The sequence below is a fragment of the Oncorhynchus nerka genome, linkage group LG15, assembly GCF_034236695.1.
Source record: "Oncorhynchus nerka isolate Pitt River linkage group LG15, Oner_Uvic_2.0, whole genome shotgun sequence".
Classification (NCBI taxonomy): Eukaryota; Metazoa; Chordata; class Actinopteri; order Salmoniformes; family Salmonidae; genus Oncorhynchus; species Oncorhynchus nerka.
The window spans coordinates 38446033-38469237 of NC_088410.1; the positions used below are offsets into that span (position 1 = coordinate 38446033).

The 23205-nt window shown below is 46.0% G+C and overlaps 1 protein-coding gene and 2 non-coding genes across 3 annotated transcripts in view; all 3 read left to right on the top strand.

Moving 5' to 3' along the window:
• Positions 1-23205, top strand: part of LOC115103846 (ubiquitin carboxyl-terminal hydrolase 34-like) — a 63652-nt gene that overhangs the window by 22899 nt on the left and 17548 nt on the right. The window contains 43 exon segments of the mRNA XM_065001570.1: positions 350-432; positions 1236-1390; positions 1736-1849; positions 5337-5436; positions 5747-5909; positions 6197-6323; positions 6684-6831; positions 7370-7470; positions 7728-7797; positions 7800-7930; positions 10273-10398; positions 10709-10831; positions 10941-11024; positions 11130-11216; positions 11541-11741; positions 12164-12246; positions 12509-12549; positions 12734-12858; positions 13238-13390; positions 13562-13722; positions 14000-14304; positions 14757-14920; positions 15345-15410; positions 15583-15786; positions 16018-16095; positions 16382-16476; positions 16732-16904; positions 17261-17411; positions 17574-17652; positions 17749-17802; positions 17899-17994; positions 18100-18164; positions 18460-18535; positions 18673-18720; positions 18893-18958; positions 19064-19144; positions 19238-19323; positions 19898-20066; positions 20346-20420; positions 20494-20645; positions 21023-21176; positions 21873-21917; positions 22637-22741. Coding sequence (XP_064857642.1) covers positions 350-432; positions 1236-1390; positions 1736-1849; positions 5337-5436; positions 5747-5909; positions 6197-6323; positions 6684-6831; positions 7370-7470; positions 7728-7797; positions 7800-7930; positions 10273-10398; positions 10709-10831; positions 10941-11024; positions 11130-11216; positions 11541-11741; positions 12164-12246; positions 12509-12549; positions 12734-12858; positions 13238-13390; positions 13562-13722; positions 14000-14304; positions 14757-14920; positions 15345-15410; positions 15583-15786; positions 16018-16095; positions 16382-16476; positions 16732-16904; positions 17261-17411; positions 17574-17652; positions 17749-17802; positions 17899-17994; positions 18100-18164; positions 18460-18535; positions 18673-18720; positions 18893-18958; positions 19064-19144; positions 19238-19323; positions 19898-20066; positions 20346-20420; positions 20494-20645; positions 21023-21176; positions 21873-21917; positions 22637-22741 — 4963 coding nt within the window.
• On the top strand, positions 42-172 carry LOC115104426 (small nucleolar RNA SNORA70). The gene has a single exon (XR_003859730.1). It is a non-coding gene; the product is annotated as a small nucleolar RNA SNORA70 (small nucleolar RNA).
• LOC115104450 (small nucleolar RNA SNORA17) lies at positions 19497-19630 on the top strand. Its single transcript, XR_003859753.1, has one exon. It is a non-coding gene; the product is annotated as a small nucleolar RNA SNORA17 (small nucleolar RNA).

Below are 23205 nucleotides of genomic sequence, written 5' to 3' on the forward strand. Positions count from 1 at the left end.
AGTCTTATTACTGTGGAATATGGACAACATATTTGGTAGCACTGTATGTATAGCTGCCCAGTCTCGCTGCAGTGCGGTTCTGGTGTGCAATGGCTGCAGACAGTGACTCTGCGGTTGTGTATGTGGTCAGCTGGGAGGTGCTGGCTGCTTTTAAGGGACCGCTGAGACAAAATGACACGTGAATGTTTTGTCCTGACAGAACTACGGAGGGTGTAGCTAGTTTTTGACCTCCTTATTTGAAATGTGAAACGCATTGAAATTGTATTTTTTTTATAGTAATTGTTGCAATTCAAATGTAAACGGAATAGTTCATTATGAATTATGTTCTTTGATTACTATGCGATCACAGGTATGGCCACAGTGCAGAAGTCCAAGTACGCTTGCAGTTCCTGACCTGTGTCTTCTCCACACTGGGCTCCCCAGACCACTTCAGTAAGTCAACACGGTCGCGTTCATTAGGCACCACATGGAACAAAACACACTAAAACTGAACAACCTGGACTTGTCCAATAAGAAACGCATTCCAACTTTCCGTTACATTACCCAGTCTTCACATCCAGCTCAACAGAAACATTCCCTATCATTGTCTGCATCTGTGCCTCTATGGCTGGCTGGTTACACCCTGGGGGTGGAATTGGCCCTAGAGGAGAAGTGCAACCTGATGAGCCGCTCTCTCTCCTACAACAGAGACATCTTTGTCCTCTGGAGTCTCTGGAGAGGGGTGACCGGATCTACCTAGCTAGCTAACTCACTCCGTTCATAGCCATGTGTGTGACTTTTGTGTATGCCTGTGTGTGCTGTTTGTGTGTGTGTGTGCATGGGTGCGTTTGCAGACTTATGTGTCTGTTTGAGGAGGAGCTAATGTTTGGGATTTAGAGGTTGGCTGGGAGACTCCCTGCCCCGGTGGCTCCCGACCAGGACGTACAGACTGCCATTCTCCATGATACAAAATAACATAACGTGATAGTGCAGCCAATTCTCTCTGGCAACCATTTATATTGTGTTTACGTGAATGCGGTGTACATGTCTATCTGGTTGTGTGTCCATTGTGGATCCCGTGTGGGAGTGATACCCTCATCTTCCCCTTTACAGTCTGAAGTGTGTGTGTTGTGTACCAACAGTCAGACATCAGTTAAGCTCCTCAGCAGTGAATGTGTGTGTGTGTATATATATATATATAGCAGCGGGGTATTTGTACATGAACACACACTCTAGCAGCCCCTCCTCTCCCTCAGGACTGAGTCTAGAGCAGGTGGACATACTGTGGCACTGCCTGGTGGAGGATGGAGAGTGTTACGACGATGCGCTCCACTGGTTCCTCAACCAGGTCCGCAGCAAAGACCAGCACGCCATGGGCATGGAGACCTACAAACACCTCTTCCTGGAAAAGGTACGACCGGACTGGACCATCTGGTCTCAGTGGGGAGGGGTGTCTATGACGAGGGTCTTTCCAGCATGGTCTGTTGATAAATAGTGAATCTCAGCAACAACTAAAAGAAAATACGCCACAAATTGATAGCTAGAATCTATAAAACAAATAAAGAAAGAAAAACAACTTAACTTGTAAAAAGTCTCAAAGTTGGGAAGTCATTGTGAAAGGTAATTGAAAAGGGATTGAGTAGCCGGGGGAAACAAATTTGTAAAGTTGCCCAAATCGTTCTAAAGCCTTGGCCTTAAAGTCACAAGTCTACCATTGTAATACCTTTTGCCCTTAATACCTCCTGTGTTTCCTCAGATGCCCCAGCTGAAGCCGGAGACCATCAGCATGACGGGCCTCAACCTCTTCCAGCATCTCTGTAACCTGGCCCGTCTGGCCACCAGCGCCTACGACAGCGGCTCCAACTGCGAGGTACACACACACACTTCAAATATTTGAATCCACAAATCACATTGCAGAGAAGGATTCAAGCACACACACACATAGGGACAAACACACCCGAGTACAGTTGCTCATACACACACACTTTTATTCACACAAACACACCCAGTTTGTCGTCTGAGTTTGCTAACTTCCAGGCCCGTCATACCTCTCACTGAACCATGTTGTCACTAGGGCTGGGCGATATGGCCAGGATATATCCCGATATAGGTCATTTTCTGTAAATTCAATTAATAAATAGTATATATTAAATGACCACATGTAAGGGCCTATTTCTTATTACATTTTGAATTAAACACAGTAAATAAAAGCTAACTTACTCATATTTGATTTTCTCTCATTTAGAACATTTGTGCAAATTTTCAATGAAGCATGTAACAAAATATAAAATATGCATGTATAAAATTTAATAAGGTAAATAGAAAACACTTCAACTATAGTTGCAAACAAAATAAATATACAGTTGAAATCGGAAGTTTACATACACTTAGGTTGGAGTCATTAACTCGTTTTTCAACCACTCCACAAATGTCTTGTTAACAAACTATAGTTTTGGCAAGTCGGTTAGGACGTCTACTTTGTGCATGACACAAGTCATTTTTCCAACAATTGTTTACAGACAGATTATTTCACTTAGTTCACTGTATCACAATTCCAGTGGGTCAGAAGTTTACATACACTAAGTTGACTGTGCTTTTAAACAGCTTGGAAAATTCCAGAAAATGTAATGGCTTTAGAAGCTGTCGATAATCTAATTGACATAATTTGAGTCAATTGGAGGTGTACCTGTGGATGTATTTCAAGGCCTACCTTCAAACTCAGTGCCTCTTTGCTTGACATCATGGGAAAATCAAAAGAAATCAGCCAAGACCGCAGAAAAAAATTGTGGACCTCCGTAAGTCTGGTTCATCCTCTGGTTCATCCTTGGGAACAATTTCCAAACGCCTCAAGGTACCACGTTCATCTGTACAAACAATAGTATGCAAGTATAAACACATTGGGACCACACAGCCGTCATACCGCTCAGGAAGGAGATGTACTCTGTCTCCTAGAGATGAACGCACTTCGGTGTGAAAAGTGCAAATCAATCCCAGAACCGCAGCAAAGGACCTTGTGAAGATGCTGGAGGAAACATACCTATATATCGACATAACCTGAAAGGCTGCTCAGCAAGGAAGAACCCACTGCTCCAAAACCGCCATAATCAAGCCAGACTACGGATTGCAACTGCACATGGGGACGAAGATCATGCTTTTTGGAGAAATGTCCTTTGGTCTGACGAAACAACAAAAATAGAACTGTTTGGCCATAATGATCATCGTTATGTTTGGAGGGAAAAGGGGGAGGCTTGCAAGCCAAAGATCACCATCCCAACTGTGAAACATGGTGGTGGCAGCATCATGCTGTGGGGGTGCTTTGCTGCAGTAGGGACTGGTGCACTTCACAAAATAGATGGCGGCATGAGACAGGAAAATTATGTGGATATATTGAAGCAACATCTCAAGACATCAGTCAGGAAGTTAAAGCTTGGTTGCAAATGGGTCTTCCAAATGGACAATGACCCCAAGCATACTTCCAAAGTTGTGGCAAAATGGCTTAAGGACAACAAAGTCAAGGTATTGGAGTGGCCATCACAAATCCCTGACCTCAATCCCATAGAATATTTGTTGGCAGAACTGAAGAAGCATGTGCGAGCAAGGAGGTCTACAAACCTGACTCAGTTACACCAGCTTTGTCAGGAGGAATGGGCCAAAATTCACCCAACTTATTGTGGGACGCTTGTGGAAGGCTACCTGAAACGTTTGACCCAAGTTAAACAATTTAAAGGCAATGCTACCAAATACTAATTGAGTGCATGTAAACGTCTGACCCACTGGGAATGTGATGAAGGAAATAAAAGCTGAAATTAATCATTCTCTGTTATTCTGACATTTCACATTCTTAAAATAAAGTGCTGATCCTAACTGCCCTAAAACAGGGAAATTGTCCTAGGATTAAATGTCAGGAATTGTGAGAAAGGTGTATGTAAACTTCCGACTTCAACTGTAGGTCTAAAATATATTATTTTTAGCTGCTTGCCTGTTTTGCATGTTATTTTGGCATTAATACGTGTCATATCAATTTGCGCATTTGGTTCGTTGGGTTGAGTTTTAGCACCAACTCACAAACCCCCCGTTTCTCGACTGTGTAAATTGGGGCCATGTCTTTACAGATGTAAATTGTAACGGCAGCTGTTATCTCCTTCCATCTTCGTGATTCTTTGCCATTTGCTGTGCCGCGGGCAAACGCCTCTTGCAACTTCTGAGTCGGTTGTTTGTTTTGAGAACTCGACTGTACTTTTTTGGCTCACATCCCGTAGACTCACTCCGTACTGTTTCACATGCTTCTTGTGTAGGTGGTAAAAGAGGTTAGTGGTGTTTGAGCCTGTTGTTCAGGACCGGCCTGCGGCATATTTTGCAGAGGAAGAATTTCTGGTCCGTGTCAGACTTTTCATATCCACACCACATAAACAGCGCTGTGCGTCAAGCATTGCTAAGAGCGGCTGGCAAACGCAGTAAAGTTGAAATGAACGCTTACGAGCCAGCTGCTGCCTACCACCGCTCAGTCAGACTGCTATATCAAATTATAGACTTAATTATAATATAATGTAATATAATAACATAAATACAAGCCTTTGGTCAAATCCGGAAACTATCATTTCGATAGCAAAACGTTTATTCTTTCTGTGAAAACGGAACCGTTCCTTATTTGATCGAACGGGTGGCATCCCCAAGTCTCAATATTGCTGTTACATTGCACAACCTTCAATGTTATGTCATAATTATGTAAAATTTTGGCAAATTAGTTCGCAACGAGCCTGGCGGCCCAAGCTGATGCATATACCCTGACTCTGCGTGCAATGAACGCAAGAGAAGTGACACAATTTCCCTACTTAATATTGCCTGCCAACATGAATTTCTTTTAACTAAATATGCAGGTTTAAGAAAATATACTTGTGTATTGATTTTAAGAAAGGCATTGATGTTTATGGTTAGGTACACGTTGGAGCAAGGTACATTCGTGCAACGTTTGTGCTTTAGTTAAATCATCACCCGTTTGGTGAATTAGGAAGTAATTCGATGATAAATTAACACACAGCATTGATTATATGCAACGCAGGACAAGCTAGTTAACCTAGTAATGTCATCAACCATGTGTAGTTAACTAGTGATTATGTGAAGATGTAAAAACAAGGTAAGTTTAATGCTATCTTGCACCTTACTTTGACTCCTTGCTGCACTCGCGTTACAGGTGGTCAGCCTGAGTGGGATTTGCGACACAAAATAAACGACAGACCATAATATGAAACGATAGAAAAACGTCTATCGTCACACGATCATAACACCCAGCCCTAGTTGTCACCTTGTCAACACTTGTCTATGACCTCTAACTTTTGACCCCTCCTCTCTCTCTGTAGCTGTGTGGCATGGACCAGCTGTGGGGTATTGCCCTCAGGGCCCAGTCTGCAGACATCAGCCGCGCTGCCATCCAGTACATCAACTCCTACTACATCAACGGTCAGTGGACCTCCGTTGGTAGCTGGTACATGGTTGAAGACTAGTAGTAGTATTTCTCTACCATTTCATCCTTGTTTTATATTGCGAAAAACTTAAGTGAATCCCTGTCCACAGCAGTACGTCTAGATCCAGGGGTTGGATCCAAAACATCCTAGTTTATAGTAATTATATTGAACGAGCGGTTTTATATGTTTGCGTTGACGCTAGGCTTCTTTAAACGTGCCCATGATGACCTACTGATTTACGATTTTGACCGATATTGATTCTGTGTGTGTGTGCCTGCCCTCCTGTGTCCGTCTCCGTCCCCCAGCTGGTAAGACGGGCCTGGAGAAGGAGCAGGAGTTCATCAGTAAGTGCATGGAGAGCCTGATGATGACCTCGGCCAACCTGGAGAAGGACGCCCACTCCAGCCTCACCGTCATCGAGAGAGGGCTGCTCATGCTCAAGACCCACCTGGAGGCCTTCCGACGCAGGTAGGGAGCGCACACACACACTCACAGAAACGATGCACAGAAACACACAGAGAAACACACACGCTCCTTATCTCCATCCGCTCAACCTGTGTACTTTAAGCCCTGAACCTATAAATTTAACCAGAACACCGCTTATCCTCAACTATATTACTGACTCACCTAGTAGAGATCATCCCTGGACCTGGAGAGCTAATTTCAACCAGCGCTAAGAACCGTGTGTCTTTATGGTGCCCTCTCTCACTTTCTCCCTGCCCCCCAACACTCTTTGTCTCCTGCCCCCTCTCCAGGTTTGCGTACCACCTGCGTCAGTGGCAGATCGAGGGCACGGGCATCAGCAGCCACCTGAAGGCGCTTAGCGACAAGCAGTCTCTGCCACTGAGGATCGTGTGCCAGCCCGCAGGCCTGCCCGACAAGGTACCCAAGAAAGTACCCAGCATCTTGGTACTTAATTATTAACCCTTGGTAGATTGGCACACTCAAATGCTCTTGTTGTTCTGTGGTGTTAGGAAGAATCTACAGGCCACGATGTCAAAATGAATGGAAACGATTGGTGCAAGCTAATTTCATACTTTTATGGAAATAAGTCTGTTTTGATACTACTGTGAATGCTGTGTTCTCATTCTAGATGTTTGTAAGGATGTTTTTCTAACACACTTTTTCTGTGTGTGCCTGTTTGTGCGCCTGTGTGTCTGTTTGGCCACTTGCCTTTGTCTCTCTCGTGTGTGTGTGTGTGTGTGTGTGTGTCTACGTTCCTACCTGTGTGTGTGGTACCAGATGACCATCGAGATGTACCCCAGTGACCAGGTGGCAGACCTGCGGGCTGAGGTGACCCACTGGTACGAGAACCTGCAGAAGGAGCAGATGAACCAACAGGCCCAGCTGCAGGAGTTTGGACAGAGCAGCCGCCAGGGGGACTTCCCAGGTCTCTCACCTTTGACCCCTGATCCAGTGTAGCGCCAATACTAATGGAGAGTCTCGATTGATTTTCCTTGATTCCTCGCATCCTCTCCTCAATTCCTCGCATCCTCTCCTCGCCTTCTTAAAACCAATTGGATGAGTATGCGATTGGATGGAATGAAGGAAATGCTATTGAGATTCTCCCCAAGGCTGTTGCTTCCTTCCCTTCTAGAAGTAATCACTGATCGCACAGTGTATTTTGTAGCAGTGTTTCCGGGCTGGTCTCAGTAGGCTTGAATTTAATTTATTCCAATTCGACCTTTGTCCCAAAGGGCAGTTCCTATGCAGTGAATGGTTTCCTTACCGCCTCATTAGAAATGTACACTTCCTTTGGTGGTTTATTGAAGCACTCCCCTCAAGGAAGGCTTACACCGTTTCTATGCAGTCCTTTCAGAGTCGTGGTTATTCACTAAGGGAAAGGAGCAAGTTAATGGATCAGAAGCCACTTTTCGTGTTGGGTGTTTCGACAGTCTGCGTTTCTAACACGCGTGCGTTTCCTTCAGGTGGTTTGATGGGTCCGGTCAGAATGATCTCCTCTGGCCATGAGCTCACCACGGACTACGATGAGAAGACCCTGCATGAGCTGGGCTTCAAAGACATGCAGGTAAATACCTGCACACGCTTGGCAGTCTGCCTGTAGGCGTACACATTCACACACTAGAGCCGGGATTCAATCCCATCGCGGGTTATTAGTAATTATGCCTTTTAAAGGCCATTTCGCATTGAGCCGACATATGCAGAGTTTATGCGAAGGAGTTCTCTGCCAACCTGGGACCATTGCTTTTAAAAGCCACAGTGCCTATAACCTGTGATTGGCCCCCTATCTATTGCACTCATGCCTCTCCCTACCCTCATTTACAGATGGTGTTTGTCTCGCTGGGCGCCCCACGGCGGGAGCGTAAGGGCGAGGGGGTGCAGCTCCCGGCCTCGTGTCTCCCCCGCCCCAGAAGGAGCACATCCCCATGCTACTGCTGCTCCAGGAGCCCCACCTCACCACCCTGTTCGACCTGCTGGAGATGCTGGCCTGCTTCAAACCCCCCAGTGCCCTGGGAGACAGCCCCGAGGTGGGTCATGGAGAGTGTGTATGTGTGGGGGCATGGGTTAGGGCTGTGTGTGAGGGGATATCGAGGGTGTGTGAGATGCCAGCCTGCTTTAAGCTCCCCAGAGCGATGGGCGAGGGGGCCCTGGACAGTCCGATGGTGTGTGTGGGGGGGAACAAAGTGGGGTTGGCAGGTCGGTGTGTGTGTGTATGAGGGGGTTGTATATTGGGGGAAGAGTGGGTGAATCCCTCTCGCATCTCTGTGTGTGTGTGTGTGTTTGGGGATGGATTTCATTGTATAATTGTAAAATTTTTAGTCTATTAGACGCCCTTAATAATCTAGCTAAGGAAATCAGAAAGCAACAGAGCTTTTGAAAAAGCAGCTTGGAAACGGCTACAAACCAGACTCTAAATACTCTCCATCCGATTAAATATCAAATAGACTTTGAACAAATATCCCTTCCAGAATATAAATGAGGTTCTTCCTTCCAGGTGCATCATGCATAATGCATCACGACTGTCCAATTGTCTTCTGGCAGTCGTTTGATAGTCCAGTAAAACGAACTGCAGGGCTGTGTCCCAAATGCCATCCATATTCCCTTTATAGTGCACTATTTTTGACCAGGGCTCATATGTTCTGGTTGATAGTAGTGCACCATATAGAGAATAGATGCAAAGTAGTGCACTATGTAGGGAATGGGAGCCATTTGGGACTCAGCCCCTCGAAGGCGTTGTGCATAGGATGTAAGGCGCTCATCTGTCAACGTGTATATTTTAGTCAGTGTCGGGAGCCGTCTCGTTTTGAAATGCAAAGTCATCCGGCGGTCAGCGCTTTTTATAGTCTCTCCCTTCACAGGGACTCTTGAGAGAGGGGTTATCCAGTGTGCTGTTTGTACGTCACTCACGCTCTCTCTTTTGCATGCATTTATCCCTCTCCCCTCTCTATTCCCCCTCTTCACTTCCTCACATCTAACACTCACCTGATCTGACCAGAACGTTAAAACAATTACTTGAGTCAAAATGAGCTATTGACTATGAGTGTGTGTGCCTGCCTTCGGATGTGTTTATAGGCAGTGGTGGAAAAGTACCCAATTGTCATACTTGAGTAACTTTCCATTAAGGTATTTATATTTTTACTCAAGTAAAAGTCACCCAGTAATATACTACTTGAGTAAAAGTCCCAAATTAATTTTGTTCTAAATATACTTAAGTATCAAAAGTATAAATCATTTCAATTTCCTTCTATTAAGCAAAGCAGGTGGACCCTTTTTCTTGTTTTTAAAATGTATGGATAGCCAGGGTCACACTCCAACACTCAGACATCATTTACAGATAGCCACGGGCACACTCCCAACACTCAGACATCATTTACAGATAGCCAGGGGCACACTCCAACACTCAGACATCATTTACAGATAGCCAAGGGCACACTCCAACACTCAGACATCATTTACAGATAGCCAAGGGCACACTCCAACACTCAGACATCATTTACAGATAGCCAAGGGCACACTCCAACACTCAGACATCATTTACAGATAGCCACGGGCACACTCCAACACTCAGACATCATTTACAGATAGCCAAGGGCACACTCCAACACTCAGACATCATTTACAAACAATGCATTTGGGTTTAGTGAGTCCGCCAGATCAGAGGCAGAAGGGATTTATTTAATTATAGCAATAATGAGGCTGCCCCCCCCACATCCTGTCGTTATCCACACGTGGGTTGTTGTCTTATCCCCACTCTGGCTTAGTTTCCCAGATGCAAGGATGATTTTGAGACTACAATGAGGGATTGTTCTACTCCTAAGCTATTTCTAGTAAAACACATTCTTGTCTCTGTAATGCAGTCTTTAACTCATTTGTCAGCTCCAGCCATCTCCAGTGGCCATACTACCCAGATTATCTGCAGGGAAATAGTGGGGCCCATGAAAACACAGTCACTAACAGGACAGAAATGTCTTATTAGTCAAATATTAATTGTTAACCATTAATATAAAATAAACCAGGTAAATATGTAATTGTTGTCTTGATAGGTGAGTGAATTGGACTATTTTCCTGTCCTGATAAGCATTCAAAATGTAACAAGTACTTTTGGGTGTCTGGGGAAAATGAGTAAAAGTACCTTATTTTCTTTAGGAATGTAGTCAAGTAAAAGTTGTCCCCAAAAAAATAGAGAAGTACAGATACCCCATAAAACTACCTAAGAAAAAATACTTTAAAGTACTACTTAAGTACTTTACACCACTGTTTATAGGACTTCTCTATTGCCGCTGTGTGTGTGGGTTCTGTCACTGTCACAGCAGAAAATAACGCATTTCTGTTCAAATCTCTAAATACAGTCTTTTATTGTACTCTCCAGAACTTACGATGTGAGGAGCTGCACCTCCATGCTGAGAACCTGTCGAGGCGCGTCTGGGAGCTGCTCATGCTGCTGCCTACCTGCCCCAACATGCTGCTGGCCTTCCAGAACATCGCCGATGACACGGTATGTCACCTATTCTCACACCCACTCCCCTACACACTGTCGCCGCACTCCCCTACACACTGTCGCCGCACTCCCCTGCACACTGCCGCCGCACTCCCCTGCACACTGCCGCCGCACTCCCCTGCACACTGCCGCCGCACTCCCCTGCACACTGCCGCCGCACTCCTCTGCACACTGCCGCCGCACTCCCCTGCACACTGCCGCCGCACTCCCCTGCACACTGCCGCCGCACTCCCCAATCAAACACATGAACATGAATGACAGCGTGAAGATATACGTCCTGTCTCATGTGTGTTCTGTCTGTCCGTAGGGAGGCGAGGGTCTGTGCTGGAAGGACCTGCTGAGGATCAAGAGCCCCCACAAGCTACTGTATGCCCTGGAGATCATCGAGGCCCTGGGCAAGCCCAACAGACGCATCCACCGGGAATCCACGGTACTACTGGGGCTACATACATACATACACAGTCGTATGCACACCCTCGCTCTGCTCACTGATTCAAAAACGTGTATGAATGACCCCGGTGTTGTCCATCTGTGTCCAGGGGAGCTACAGTGACCTGTACCCGGACTCTGACGACTCCAGCGAGGACCAGATAGAGAACAGTAAGAACTCCTGGAGCTGCAAGGTACGCCTCTTTTTAAACGGTCTAACTCTCGTACTGTACACCCTTATACAAACCACTTATCAATCAAGTCAACTCCATTTCCTGTTTTTCGCTCTCTTTTTACAGTTTGTGTCATCTGGAGGGCTTCAGTTGCTGTTGGAGATCTTCAACTCTGCCATTCTGGAGCCCAAAGACCAGGAGTCTTGGACAGTGGTGGGTGGATCAGAACCGCATTCTAATACATGGAGGAAATGGAATAGAATGGGTTGTATAGATTAAACTAAATAAAGTTGAAGTCTCAGTACATTAGTCAAATGATGAGTGGTAATGATTCTGTAAAATAGTTATTCACACATTGAAAACTGCTTGAAAACTGAGTTGCCGATTTATCCAATTTCAAAGTGGACAATCATAAATAATATATGAAAACATGGGGGAACAGGACAGATATAAAACTAAGTCAAAAATAGTTTTTAAGACGATGTTCTGTAGTTGGTATTGAGGTTTAACATGGGTCATATCTCTCTCTCTCTCCAGTGGTTGTTGGACTGCCTGGCTTGCCTGCTTAAGCTCATCTGCCAGTTTGCGGTGGACCCGGCCGACCTGGACCTGGCCTACCCTGACGTCTTCTCCTGGTCGGGCCTCACCGACAGCCAGCGCAAAAGGGCCTGGCCTGGCAAGTCCCGCAAGTCCGCCGGCGACCACGGCAAAGGCCTGCACATCCCCCGCCTCACGGAGGTACGTTGATCCTCAGCTAAATGCTAACCGCTGGTTGAGGAGTTGCCATCCTTAACTCTTTGTGCAGGAAATACAGAAACGTATAGTAACCCCAGATTGAGCAACCAGTAATAAAAGATGAATAAAACATTTTAATTTAGTCATTTTAACTTAATTTCTGAAGTAAAGGCAACATTTCTGTCGAAAGTAGAATGTCCTGCAGCCTCTTTCTCTCCCATCTATTTCCTCTCCTCTTTTCTCCTGGAGCACTCTTCTGTTGCCTCTCCCTCTGGAGCACTCTTCTGTTGCCTCTCCCTCTGGAGCACTCTTCTGTTTCTCTGTACTTCCCTCCCTGTCGTGTCTTGGCCTCTTGAACTATCCCCATGGTTAATTATATCCATCTTAATAAACACTTGATAAACCTCCCTTTTTTTTCTTGTCAGGTCTTCCTAGGCCTTGTCCAAGGCACCAACCTGATCCAGCGCTTGATCAACGTGGCCTACACCTACGACAACCTAGCACACAGGTGAGAGAACACCGGAGACTGGTGGCCTATGTGTAGTACTTAACTACTTAGGTTATTTGGTGTGGCGCAACGCATGTGGTCACACTCTCCATGCCAATGAAGGCTTTTGAATTTGAAGGATAACAAATGATTGGATTTGAAGGAATGTTTTAGGCATTCATTGTAAGTTTTATTGTTGTATGGACATCAGTGTGAAATGTTTTTGTACTGAAGGTTTCCCTCAACCTATCTTGACTACGTTTACTTCCTGTCTCACCTGCAGAGTTTTGAAGGCCCAGTCAGACCACCGGTCCCGTCATGAAGGTGAGCTAAATGCTACGTATGTTTAAATAATGTTCATCTACATGAAAAGCCCCACAGATTTCTTTTCACACACACGTTTTGCACTGAAAGGACCACTTTCATAGCCTCCTGTCCATTCTGTTTGTGCTTAAGCACATTGTTCTTAGTAGTTTCACATGTCTAATGTGTTATTCCTATGTTCCAGTGACCCACTACTCCATGTGGCTGCTGGTGAGCTGGGCCCACTGCTGCTCTACGGTCAAGTCCAGTCTGGCCGACAGCGACCACCTCCACGACTGGCTCAAGAAGCTCACCCTGCTGGTGCCGGAGGTGAGATCTGGGGGGGAAATGATGAACTGCTATCTAGTATTGTCTTCATCTTGATTTTCTTATCCCTACCTAAAAACATGACTTTGATTTGTTTCAGTGTAACATTTGTGGGTATTTCCATATAAAAATATTGTCTCTGGAAAGAATATAGCAATACCGCCATTTGTTGATTTGTTCACTATCCTATTTTGATGCCTCTGAAATACTAACGACTCTGTGACCCAATTCATCCGTGTGACTTTGGTAACACAAGACACTCAAGTTAACACGATACTTTCCTCTATTTGATGTTGTTACCAAGGTCACCCGGATCAACTGGGTCACAGAATCGTATAAATAGAAATGCATATGGAGTGAGTGTGTGTCTTGTCCTTCTCAGACGGCGGTGCGTCACGAGGCGTGTAACGGCCTGTACAAGCTGTCCCTGTCTGGTCTGGACGGAGGAGAGTCCATCAACAGGTCCTTCCTGCTGCTGGCTGCCTCCACGCTGCTCAAGTTCCTCCCCGACGCACAGGCCCTCAAACCACTGCGGGTGGGTACAGCACGCATATAGACACTCATATATACACACACAAGCACCATTTTGTTGTACTGTATACTGACTATAACAAATGTGTTCAGTGTGGGTTATTCACTTCCTAGGTCAAGTTAGATGCCTAATGTAAGTGAAGGGGCTCTGTAGCTGATGTGGTCATGTGTTCAGGTGGAGGACTATGAAGAGGAGCCCGTGCTGAGGACGGGCTGTAAGGAGTACTTCTGGCTGCTGTGCAAGCTCATCGACAACATCCACGTCAAAGACGCCAGCCAAACAACTCTGTTGGACCTGGATGCTTTAGCCAGACACCTGGCCGACTGCATCCGGAGGTGAGTCCAAGACCAGTTCGGCACTCTGAAACGGCATCCTATTGCCTATTTAGGGCGCTACCTTTGATAGACCGCCGGCTCGGGCCAAAAGTAGCGCACTATATTGGAAATAGGATCAACCCAGGTCTCTCTTGAATTAGATATTTTATGTGTGATTGCTTGCGTTGTCCACATTCTTGCTGGAGCATGAAGGCCAGCTCAGTTCAAATACACAAGACTGTTTTTAAACCAGTTCGACAATGAAGTTTGCTTGATCAAACTGTCTCTCTTTCCCCAGCCGTGAGATCCTGGACCAGCAGGACGGCGCCATCGAGGACGACGGTCTCACTGGCCTCCTGCGCCTCGCCACCAGCGTCCTCAAACACAAGCCCCCCTTCAAGTTCTCCCGCGAGGGCCAGGAGTTTCTGCGTGACGTCCACAACCTGCTCTTCCTCCTTCCCAGCCTGGCCGACCGCGCCCAGCCCAAGTGCAAGTCGCATGCGGCCCGCGCCGCCGCCTACGACCTCCTGGTGGAGACGGTGAAGGGCTCGGTGGAGAACTACAGGCTGCTTCACAACTGGGTCATGTCCCAGCACATGCAGAGTGAGAGGAACCGTTAAATGCTACTAGGAATATTTGTCAGTGAGAGTAATGCATTGGTGGGAGGGCCCAAGGGAATGCAATGGGTATTGAATCTGACATTGTGCTGGCTGACCGAACTGAATATAGTTTTTGTCCCTAAACTGCGCCTAGCTGTTTTTTTGTGTTTTTTTTATTGGGTGGGGGGGATACTATACGCTGGTTTTAAACAAACATCCAAATAGCATCCCGTTGAAGTCAGGCCTTCCTGTTGGTAATGTCTGCTCCATGGATTTCCATGACCGGATCAAATGAGCGGAGCAAGTTGGTCTATTTAAGTTCAAGGTCCCATTGTATGATATGATTAGGATCCAATGTACATAACATAATCTTATGTCCAGTATATTCTATTAGGTTCCTGAAAGATATGAAGATTTGTGTTTAGTTAATTCCATTGACATTTTTACCCCGCCCAGCCTCTCATGCCCCGTACAAGTGGGACTACTGGCCCCACGATGACGTGCGTGCCGAGTGTCGCTTCGTGGGCCTCACTAACCTGGGGGCCACCTGCTACCTGGCCTCCACTATCCAACAGCTCTACATGATCCCTGAGGCACGCCAGGCCGTCTTCACTGCTAAGGTCAGTCCAATACTGTGCACCTCTTTCTCCCTTTTTGTCCTATCGTACCTCTCTTGCTCTTCCTCATGCTTTTCTTATACACCTCTCTTTCTGTTTTTCTTCCTCTTGCTCTCTCTTGCTCTTGCTCTCTCTTGCTCTCTCTTGCTCTTGCTCTCTCTTGCTCTCTCTGTCTCTGTGATTGTAATGAATGATATTACAATGGTTCCTTTTTCACAGTGCTGTAGGTTGTATGGGGCAATTTCACCTCATCCACGCTTGCGTGTGTATATAACACTCATCTGGATGATACACGGCAGCCATTTTGCGCTAGAATGCTCATCCCACACATGCTATTTCACTCCCTCTGCCACCTGAAGAATGCTTTGATGTTGAGGTTGTGAATGTTGTTTATTAATGAGAGTTGTGTGTTTTTTTTTCTTCCCAGTACGCAGAGGAGATTAAGCACAAGACCACCTTACTGGAGCTCCAGAAGATGTTCACCTATCTCATGGTACGCAGCCGGTCTCTCTCCTTCAGCCCTCTGTCACCCCTCTCTATCTCCTCAGTCCGATGACAACAACAAACAGACATTGTCCCCGTAGAGACACTGCTACTTCAGTTTTGCTCCACTCCGCCTTTCTTCCGTTGCCTAATTCTTCTCCCCTCTCCATCCCTGGTTCCAGGAGAGCGAGAGGAAGGCGTACAACCCCCGTCCGTTCTGTAAGACCTACACCATGGACAAGCAGCCCCTGAACACGGGCGAGCAGAAGGACATGACCGAGTTCTTCACCGACCTCATCACCAAGATAGAGGAGATGTCCCAGGACCTGAAAAACACAGTGAAGACTCTCTTTGGCGGCGTCATCACCAACAATGTGGTCTCGCTGGTAAGAGTCACTGTTCGCCTTTAAATGTTTACCGGCGACATTTTCATAGTACAAAAGCATTGTGTAAAGTGCAAAACTCATTATAAACCGCATTAAATCACACTACGAGATTTACTGTCTTTTTTTTGTGCTTTGCATAATTCCTTTGATCTACAAAAATTCACATCAAAATGTTGCCGTGCGTGTGTGTGTGAAGCCATTCTCATTCAACTAATTTTCTCCATCCAACAGGACTGTGACCACGTGAGTCAGACAGCCGAGGAGTTCTACACAGTCCGGTGCCAGGTGGCCGACATGAAGAACATCTACGTAAGGACAACATCGTTGACGTCGTTTAGAAGTGCAACCAAGTGTTATAGACTGGGGTTTTACCTTCCAATCACAAGTCTCAAATCTCATAGCACTGTAGTGTCACACTGCTGCCTTCTATTCAGCTTGGAATTCTTACTCTGGCAAATGGAAACTTTTCCTCATGTCATCCTATATTGTGCTCTGTTAGTCTGGTGTATTTTCTACGCTCCTAGTTCTTGTGGGCATACAGTACTGCATGTTGGCATGTTGCTAGAGACGTTGGTGTGTCTTCGTCGTTCCTCAGGAATCTCTGGACGAGGTGACCATCAAGGACACACTGGAGGGGGACAACATGTACACCTGCTCCCAGTGTGGCAAGAAAGTACGCGCCGAGAAGAGGTGAGTCGAGGAACCTGCTGGTCCAAATGCCTTGTACTTTCTCTCCTGAAAATAAGCAAAACATAATAAATTGGAGGTGGTAGTTGTATACTAGACATTTTTGGAACGGTTAGCTGGTTTTCCACCAGTTGATGTTGGTTTACGATTTGAAGAAATAACTTATTGACATCTCTAGTGTCTCTTTTATTTTTTTGTTGTCCAAGACCTGTGCTTATATTAATCTCCCTTCCTTTTCTCCATCCTGCTCTGTTCCAGGGCCTGCTTCAAGAAGCTTCCTCGCATCCTGAGCTTCAACACCATGCGCTACACCTTCAACATGGTCACCATGATGAAGGAGAAGGTCAACACGCACTTCTCCTTCCCCCTGCGCCTCGACATGACCCCCTACACTGAGGACTTCCTCATGGCCAAGGGCGACAGGAAAGAGGGTATGCGTCACTTCCTGTTCCTGACAGACCCCCAACCACCTGATTTGGTTCTCCATAGGCCCTGTACTAAATTCACTTGTGTCACTATACTGTCTATTTGGTGTATTTGAAATCGGGTTGAATAGCAATATGAGGAGAATTCCCTTTTCATAGTCTGTAGAAAAAGGACAAATCGTGTCTGTAATGCTCCCCAGTGATTTATCACCGCTATATGAGGAGTTTTGATCCTCTTGATATCTTTGTCAGGTCCACCTAGCCTATCAGAGGGCAAGCTAGGTGGAGCAACCAGCATACCTTCAACCAATAATTGGAGAAATGGGTTGCTCATTGACGTGGTCCACTATACCCTACTACAGGTTTCCGGGAGGAGGGTGGGGCTAAGGTGGCGGAGAGCTACGAGTACGACCTAATCGGCGTCACGGTGCACACAGGCACGGCGGACGGCGGCCATTACTACAGTTTCATCCGAGACATCGTCAACCCGCACGCCTACAAGAATAACAAATGGTGAGGAATATCTCTGGCTCTAGTATTGAAATAAGATCAGTGGGGAATTTTTTTTAAAAGAGGTCTCATGTTATGGCCTTACGATACACTGTCCTGCATCTGAGTGCTTTTGAATTTTGGGGAATATAACCGACTGTCATTAACTTAGTTTGCTTTTCTCAGGTACCTTTTCAACGATGCCGAGGTGAAGCCGTTTGATTCAGCCCAGCTAGCCTCCGAGTGCTTCGGTGGAGAGATGACGGTAAATCCTCAAATAAAGACAAAGCTCCAGTGTTTTCCTTCTCATTTATACTTCTCAATTTTGAAATGTTTCGTCTCACCAACATATGTCTTTTAGACAAAAACATACGACTCGGTCACCGACAAGTTCATGGACTTCTCCTTTGAGAAGGTCAGTTTCCTTGTAAATCATTTTCTAAAGTGAAATTTAGTTGAATAAAATGATGGGTTTTAAAGTTGACAGTTTGTCCCGTGTCTCTCCCTCCAGACCCACAGTGCCTACATGCTTTTCTACAAGAGAGTGGAGCTCGAGGAGGAAAATGGCAAAGACTTCAACTTCGACGTTTCTCCAGATCTACTCGAGGTACCCGGCTGGTTACAATCTCATTGCACTCGCCTTTCGCACATTCTTTATTCTCTCAAAACTTTGAAATACTTATTCTGTGTTTCTTTTATTTTCTCTACTCAGTGGATTTGGCAAGACAACATGCAGTTTCTCCAGGACAAGAACATTTTCGAGCACACGTACTTTGGGTAAATGACACATTTATATACTAGCCATCATGACTACCTTTTCTGAAGCTTGAATGTGATATTATTGAGAACTTATGTTAAGAGTACTTTGCTTGTGTGCCCGTGACTTGACCCTGAAATGTATAAATCGATTTTACTTATTAAGTACGGTCTCAATTAAAGCTCATATCCATTCAAATATGAATATGGTCTTGATCTGTTAACCTGGTGTAAGTTATGTAGGGTGAAGTGTTGCCTTGGTGGATAAACTGTTCTGAGATCAGTGTTATGACTCTCTCTGTACTCTTACCTACAGGTTCATGTGGCAGCTTTGCAGCAGCATCCCTAGCACTTTACCAGACCCCAAAGCTATCTCCCTCATGACTGCCAAGGTACGACCGCACTTAAAGCCTTATTCTCGACCATAGAACTTCATTTGAAAATCCTTAAACTTGACACAGATTTATTTATGGCTTTACCTTTACACTTTGAATATACTTTCCACTCTCACACTTCTCCTCGGTTACAGCTTAGCACGTCATTTGTCCTGGAGACGTTCATTCACTCTAAGGAAAAGGTGAGTTGTCCCTCCTTACTGTCAGTGGGTGGCTCCCTCTAGTGGTCAGCCTCAATTGCAGTCAGGTTATTTTTCAGCGATTTTTAGATTTTTTTTGCCCTCTGTATTACCGTGTGGAAGATGGTCTGTAACTTCAAGCCAAGGTTTGTCTAAATTTTGTCTGTGTTTTCAGCCCACCATGTTGCAGTGGATCGAGCTCCTGACCAAACAATTCAACAACAGCCAGGCGGCCTGCGAGGTAAATCGACTGTTTGTTGAAGCACAAATCGGGGACCACATATTGAACTGAATGGTTTTCAGTCATCAGGGTAATTGCTAACTTTGTGTGGTTGTGGTCTTTCAGTGGTTTTTGGACCGCATGGCTGATGACAACTGGTGGCCCATGCAGATCCTCATCAAGTGCCCCAATCAAATTGTTCGACAGGTGAGAGCCCCTTTCAGATTGTTCGGCAGTCACTCACACAGACACACAAACCACACACTCACTCACACTATCTGCCCTGTTTTCCCCCATCAGATGTTTCAGAGGCTGTGTATCCATGTCATCCAGAGGCTGCGGCCAGTCCACGCCCACCTATACCTACAACCTGGCATGGAGGACGGGTAGGAATGGTTGCTTATGTAGAAATCAATCACTTACAGCTCAGAAACATGTTAATTTGTAAGCTTTATAGCGTAAACAATTGAATAAAATAGAATAGAATTTTCCCACATTAAACTAGCTTCTGATATCCCATGAGTCGTCTATAACGTGGCTCTTGAGCTGATCATGTTTTGCTGCCACTAGAGGCGATGCAGTGTGACATCACCGTGTTGTGTCTGTCTGTCATTAGCTGGCTGAGAGAAAGGTGCCACGTGTCACCAAGTTGTCCTAGCACTGTGGGCACTTGGAGTTTTGTGGCACAACATGGAGGGAAATGGTCACTAACCAAAGAGTGTTTAGATTGATAATGTTCTGGACAAACTCAGGGAAAACTCCCAAGTTTAATTCCACTGTATCACCTGGGTCATGTTCATTAAGGTACTCAAGAGAATGTTTCAAAATGCTTTGCAACACAAAACGAAAATGGGAGTTCAAGGTAGTCCCTTTCTGTTTCAGTCCATTTTCATTTGTTTGGTACCGAATGAACATGACTTGAGAAGTTGTCTGATGTGACTTCCTGTGTGCGGCCTCCAGGTCTGACGACATGGACGGGCCGGTGGAGGACATCGGCAGCCGCTCGTGCGTGACGCGCTTCGTCAAGACGCTGCTGTCCATCATGGAGCATGGCGTCAAGCCCCACAGCAAACACCTGACCGAGTACTTCGCCTTCCTCTACGAGTTCGCCAAGATGGGAGAGGAGGAGGTGGGTCGTGGATAACAATAGTCATTTTATAGGAATATGCTCTTGACACTTTAAAAAATATCCCAAATGAGTTCCAAATGGCACCCTATTACCGACAGTGTACTGCTTTTGACCAGAGCCTGCTCTCTGAGTGCATACATTTTCAGTATGTTTTCTGTTTCCTGCAGGGCTTGAACCCCATGACCTTGGTATTAACTCACCAAGATGTATGTCTAAAGGTATTTTTAGAGAACAAGGTTTTTGCCAACGGTCTGTTTTTCTCTTTTGTCATTCCTCCAGAGTCAGTTCCTTCTGTCCCTACAAGCCATTTCTATCATGGTGCACTTCTACATGGGCACCAAGGGGCCTGAGAACGTAAGTATACGCTTGTTTGTGTGTTCGTGTGTGTGTTACTGTGATGGTGTGTGTAATGACCCGGTCACCCCAGCCCCAGGTGGAGGTGCTGTCTGAGGAGGAGGGCGAAGAGGAGGACGAGGAGGAGGACATCTTGTCCCTGGCGGAAGAGAAGTACCGCCCGGCCGCCTTGGAGAAGATGATAGCTCTCATCGCCCTGCTGGTGGAACAGTCCCGCTCTGAGAGGTAGGGCACTGCCGGGCAGAGACGGTCACGGCACCACTTGGGACACAGGAAAGCCATATATATGGCACAGGGATTTGACCTGCTACTAGCAAAGTGAGATTAGTCAATGTTACTGGACAAGTTGTGTATCACCCAGAACTAGAAAATTGTTGTGACTAGACAATTTCGTATTATACATTTGCTGGGTCACAGGAAATGTTCATAGTTTTGGCGCAGGACAACATAGTGTTCGCAATACAGCCCAAAAGTTAGCTATAAATACTACCACATACAGCACCCAATTTATTCACTGTTGTCACTATCAAATCCTCCCACTTCTTCACATGTTTAATTTCACCTTCATTCTAATCTCCTTTTCTCCCGCCGTCTCTCTCCAGACACCTGACTCTGTCCCAGAGTGACATGGCAGCCCTGACCGGGGGGAAAGGCTTCCCCTTCCTCTTCCAGCACATCCGAGACGGCATCAACATCAGGCAGACCTGCAACCTCATCTTCAGCCTGTGTCGCTACAACAACCGCCTGGCCGAGCACGTACGTTTAACACGCCCCCACAAACAAACACGTCACCGTTGTTCATGGCAGACCCTGACAGTGACCCCACTCTCCGAGGGTGTCTCGGGGAGAGTTGGAATTTGCAAAAAGCACATTTCCAATTTGTATTAATACACACTTTTACATGTTTGAAATAGGACAATATATAAGCACCCACCAAATTATTATTATTATTATTACATACTGGAACAAACTACAACAATCTCTGAAACTGAAGACTCTTATCTCCCTCACTAGCTTTAAGCACCAGCTGTCAGAGCAGCTCACAGATTACTGCACCTAGCCCATCTATAATTTAGCCCAAACAACTACCTCTTTCCCTACTGTATTTATTTTGCTCCTTTGCACCCCATTATTTCTCTCTACTTTGCACATTCTTCCACTGCAAATCTACCATTCCAGTGTTTTACTTGCTATATTGTATTTACTTTGCCACCATGGCCTTTTTTTTTTTGCCTTTACCTCCCTTATCTCACTTCACTTGCTCACATTGTATATAGACTTATTTTTCTACTGTATTATTTGTTTTACTCCATGTGTAACTCAGTTGTATGTGTCGAACTGCTTTGCTTTATCTTGGTCGCAATTGTAAATGAGAACTTGTTCTCAACTTGCCTACCTGGTTAAATAAAGATTAAATAAATCAAATCAAATTTCTCCTGTGTTCTATTCCAGATTGTATCCATGCTCTTCACCTCTATCGCTAAACTGACGCCTGAGGTAAGCACTGATGTGAGAACCTATACTTTTAATACATAATGCTCTCAATCTATTATCCAACTCTATTAGTTTGTACAAATCTCAATTTATCCCTTAAATGTTCTCTACTTTCTCTCATCTCTCTCTCTCCGCCCTTCTCTCTCTCTCTCCGTCCCCTTCTCTCTCTCTCTCCGTCCCCTTCTCTCTCTCTCTCCGTCCCCTTCTCTCTCTCTCTCCGTCCCCTTCTCTCTCTCTCTCCGTCCCCTTCTCTCTCTCTCTCCGTCCCTCTCTCTCTCTCTCTCTCTCTCTCTCCGTCCCCTTCTCTCTCTCTCTCTCTCTCTCCGTCCCCTTCTCTCTCTCTCTCTCTCTCTCCGTCCCCCTCTCTCTCTCTCTCTCTCTCTCTCCGTCCCCTTCTCTCTCTCTCTCTCTCTCTCTCCGTCCCCTTCTCTCTCTCTCTCTCTCCGTCCCCGTCCCCTCTCTCTCTCTCTCTCTCTCTCCGTCCCCTTCTCTCTCTCTCTCTCTCTCTCCGTCCCCTTCTCTCTCTCTCTCTCCGTCCCCCTCTCTCTCTCTCTCTCTCTCTCTCTCGTCCCCCCTCTCTCTCTCTCTCCGTCCCCCCTCTCTCTCTCTCTCTCTCTCTCCGTCCCCCTCTCTCTCTCTCTCTCTCTCTCTCTCTCTCCCCCTCTCTCTCTCTCTCTCTCTCTCTCTCTCCGTCCCCTTCTCTCTCTGCATCCTTCTTTTAGGCGGCAAACCCTTTCTTCAAGCTGCTCACCATGCTGATGGAGCTGTCAGGTGGTCCCCCGGGCATGCCTTCCTTCGCCTCATATATATTACAGAGGATCTGGGAGGTACGGTCACACACACTCAACATAAAATCCAATGTTATTGGTCACATGCTTCATAAACAGCAGGTGTAGACTAAGTGATCCTTACGGGCCCTTCCCAACGGTTTAGATATACAATTATAATAATATAAGGAATAAATAATGATATCTTGGTGCAGGGGTACAAGGACATTGAGGTAGATATGTACATATAGGTAGGGGTCGAGTGACTCGGCAACAGGATAGATAACAAACAGTAGCAGCAGCGTATGTGTTGAGTCGAGAGCTGGTGCAAAAAGGGTCAATGCAGATAGTCTAGCAGTTTCCGTACCAAGCGGTGACTCAGCCAGTCAAGATTCTCTCAATGGTGCAGCTGTAGAACTTCGTTGAGAATCTGAGGGCCCATGCCAAATCGTTTCAGCCTCCTGAGGGGCAAGAGGCGTTGTGCCGCCTTCACGACTGCTGGTGTGTGTGGACCATGTTAATTC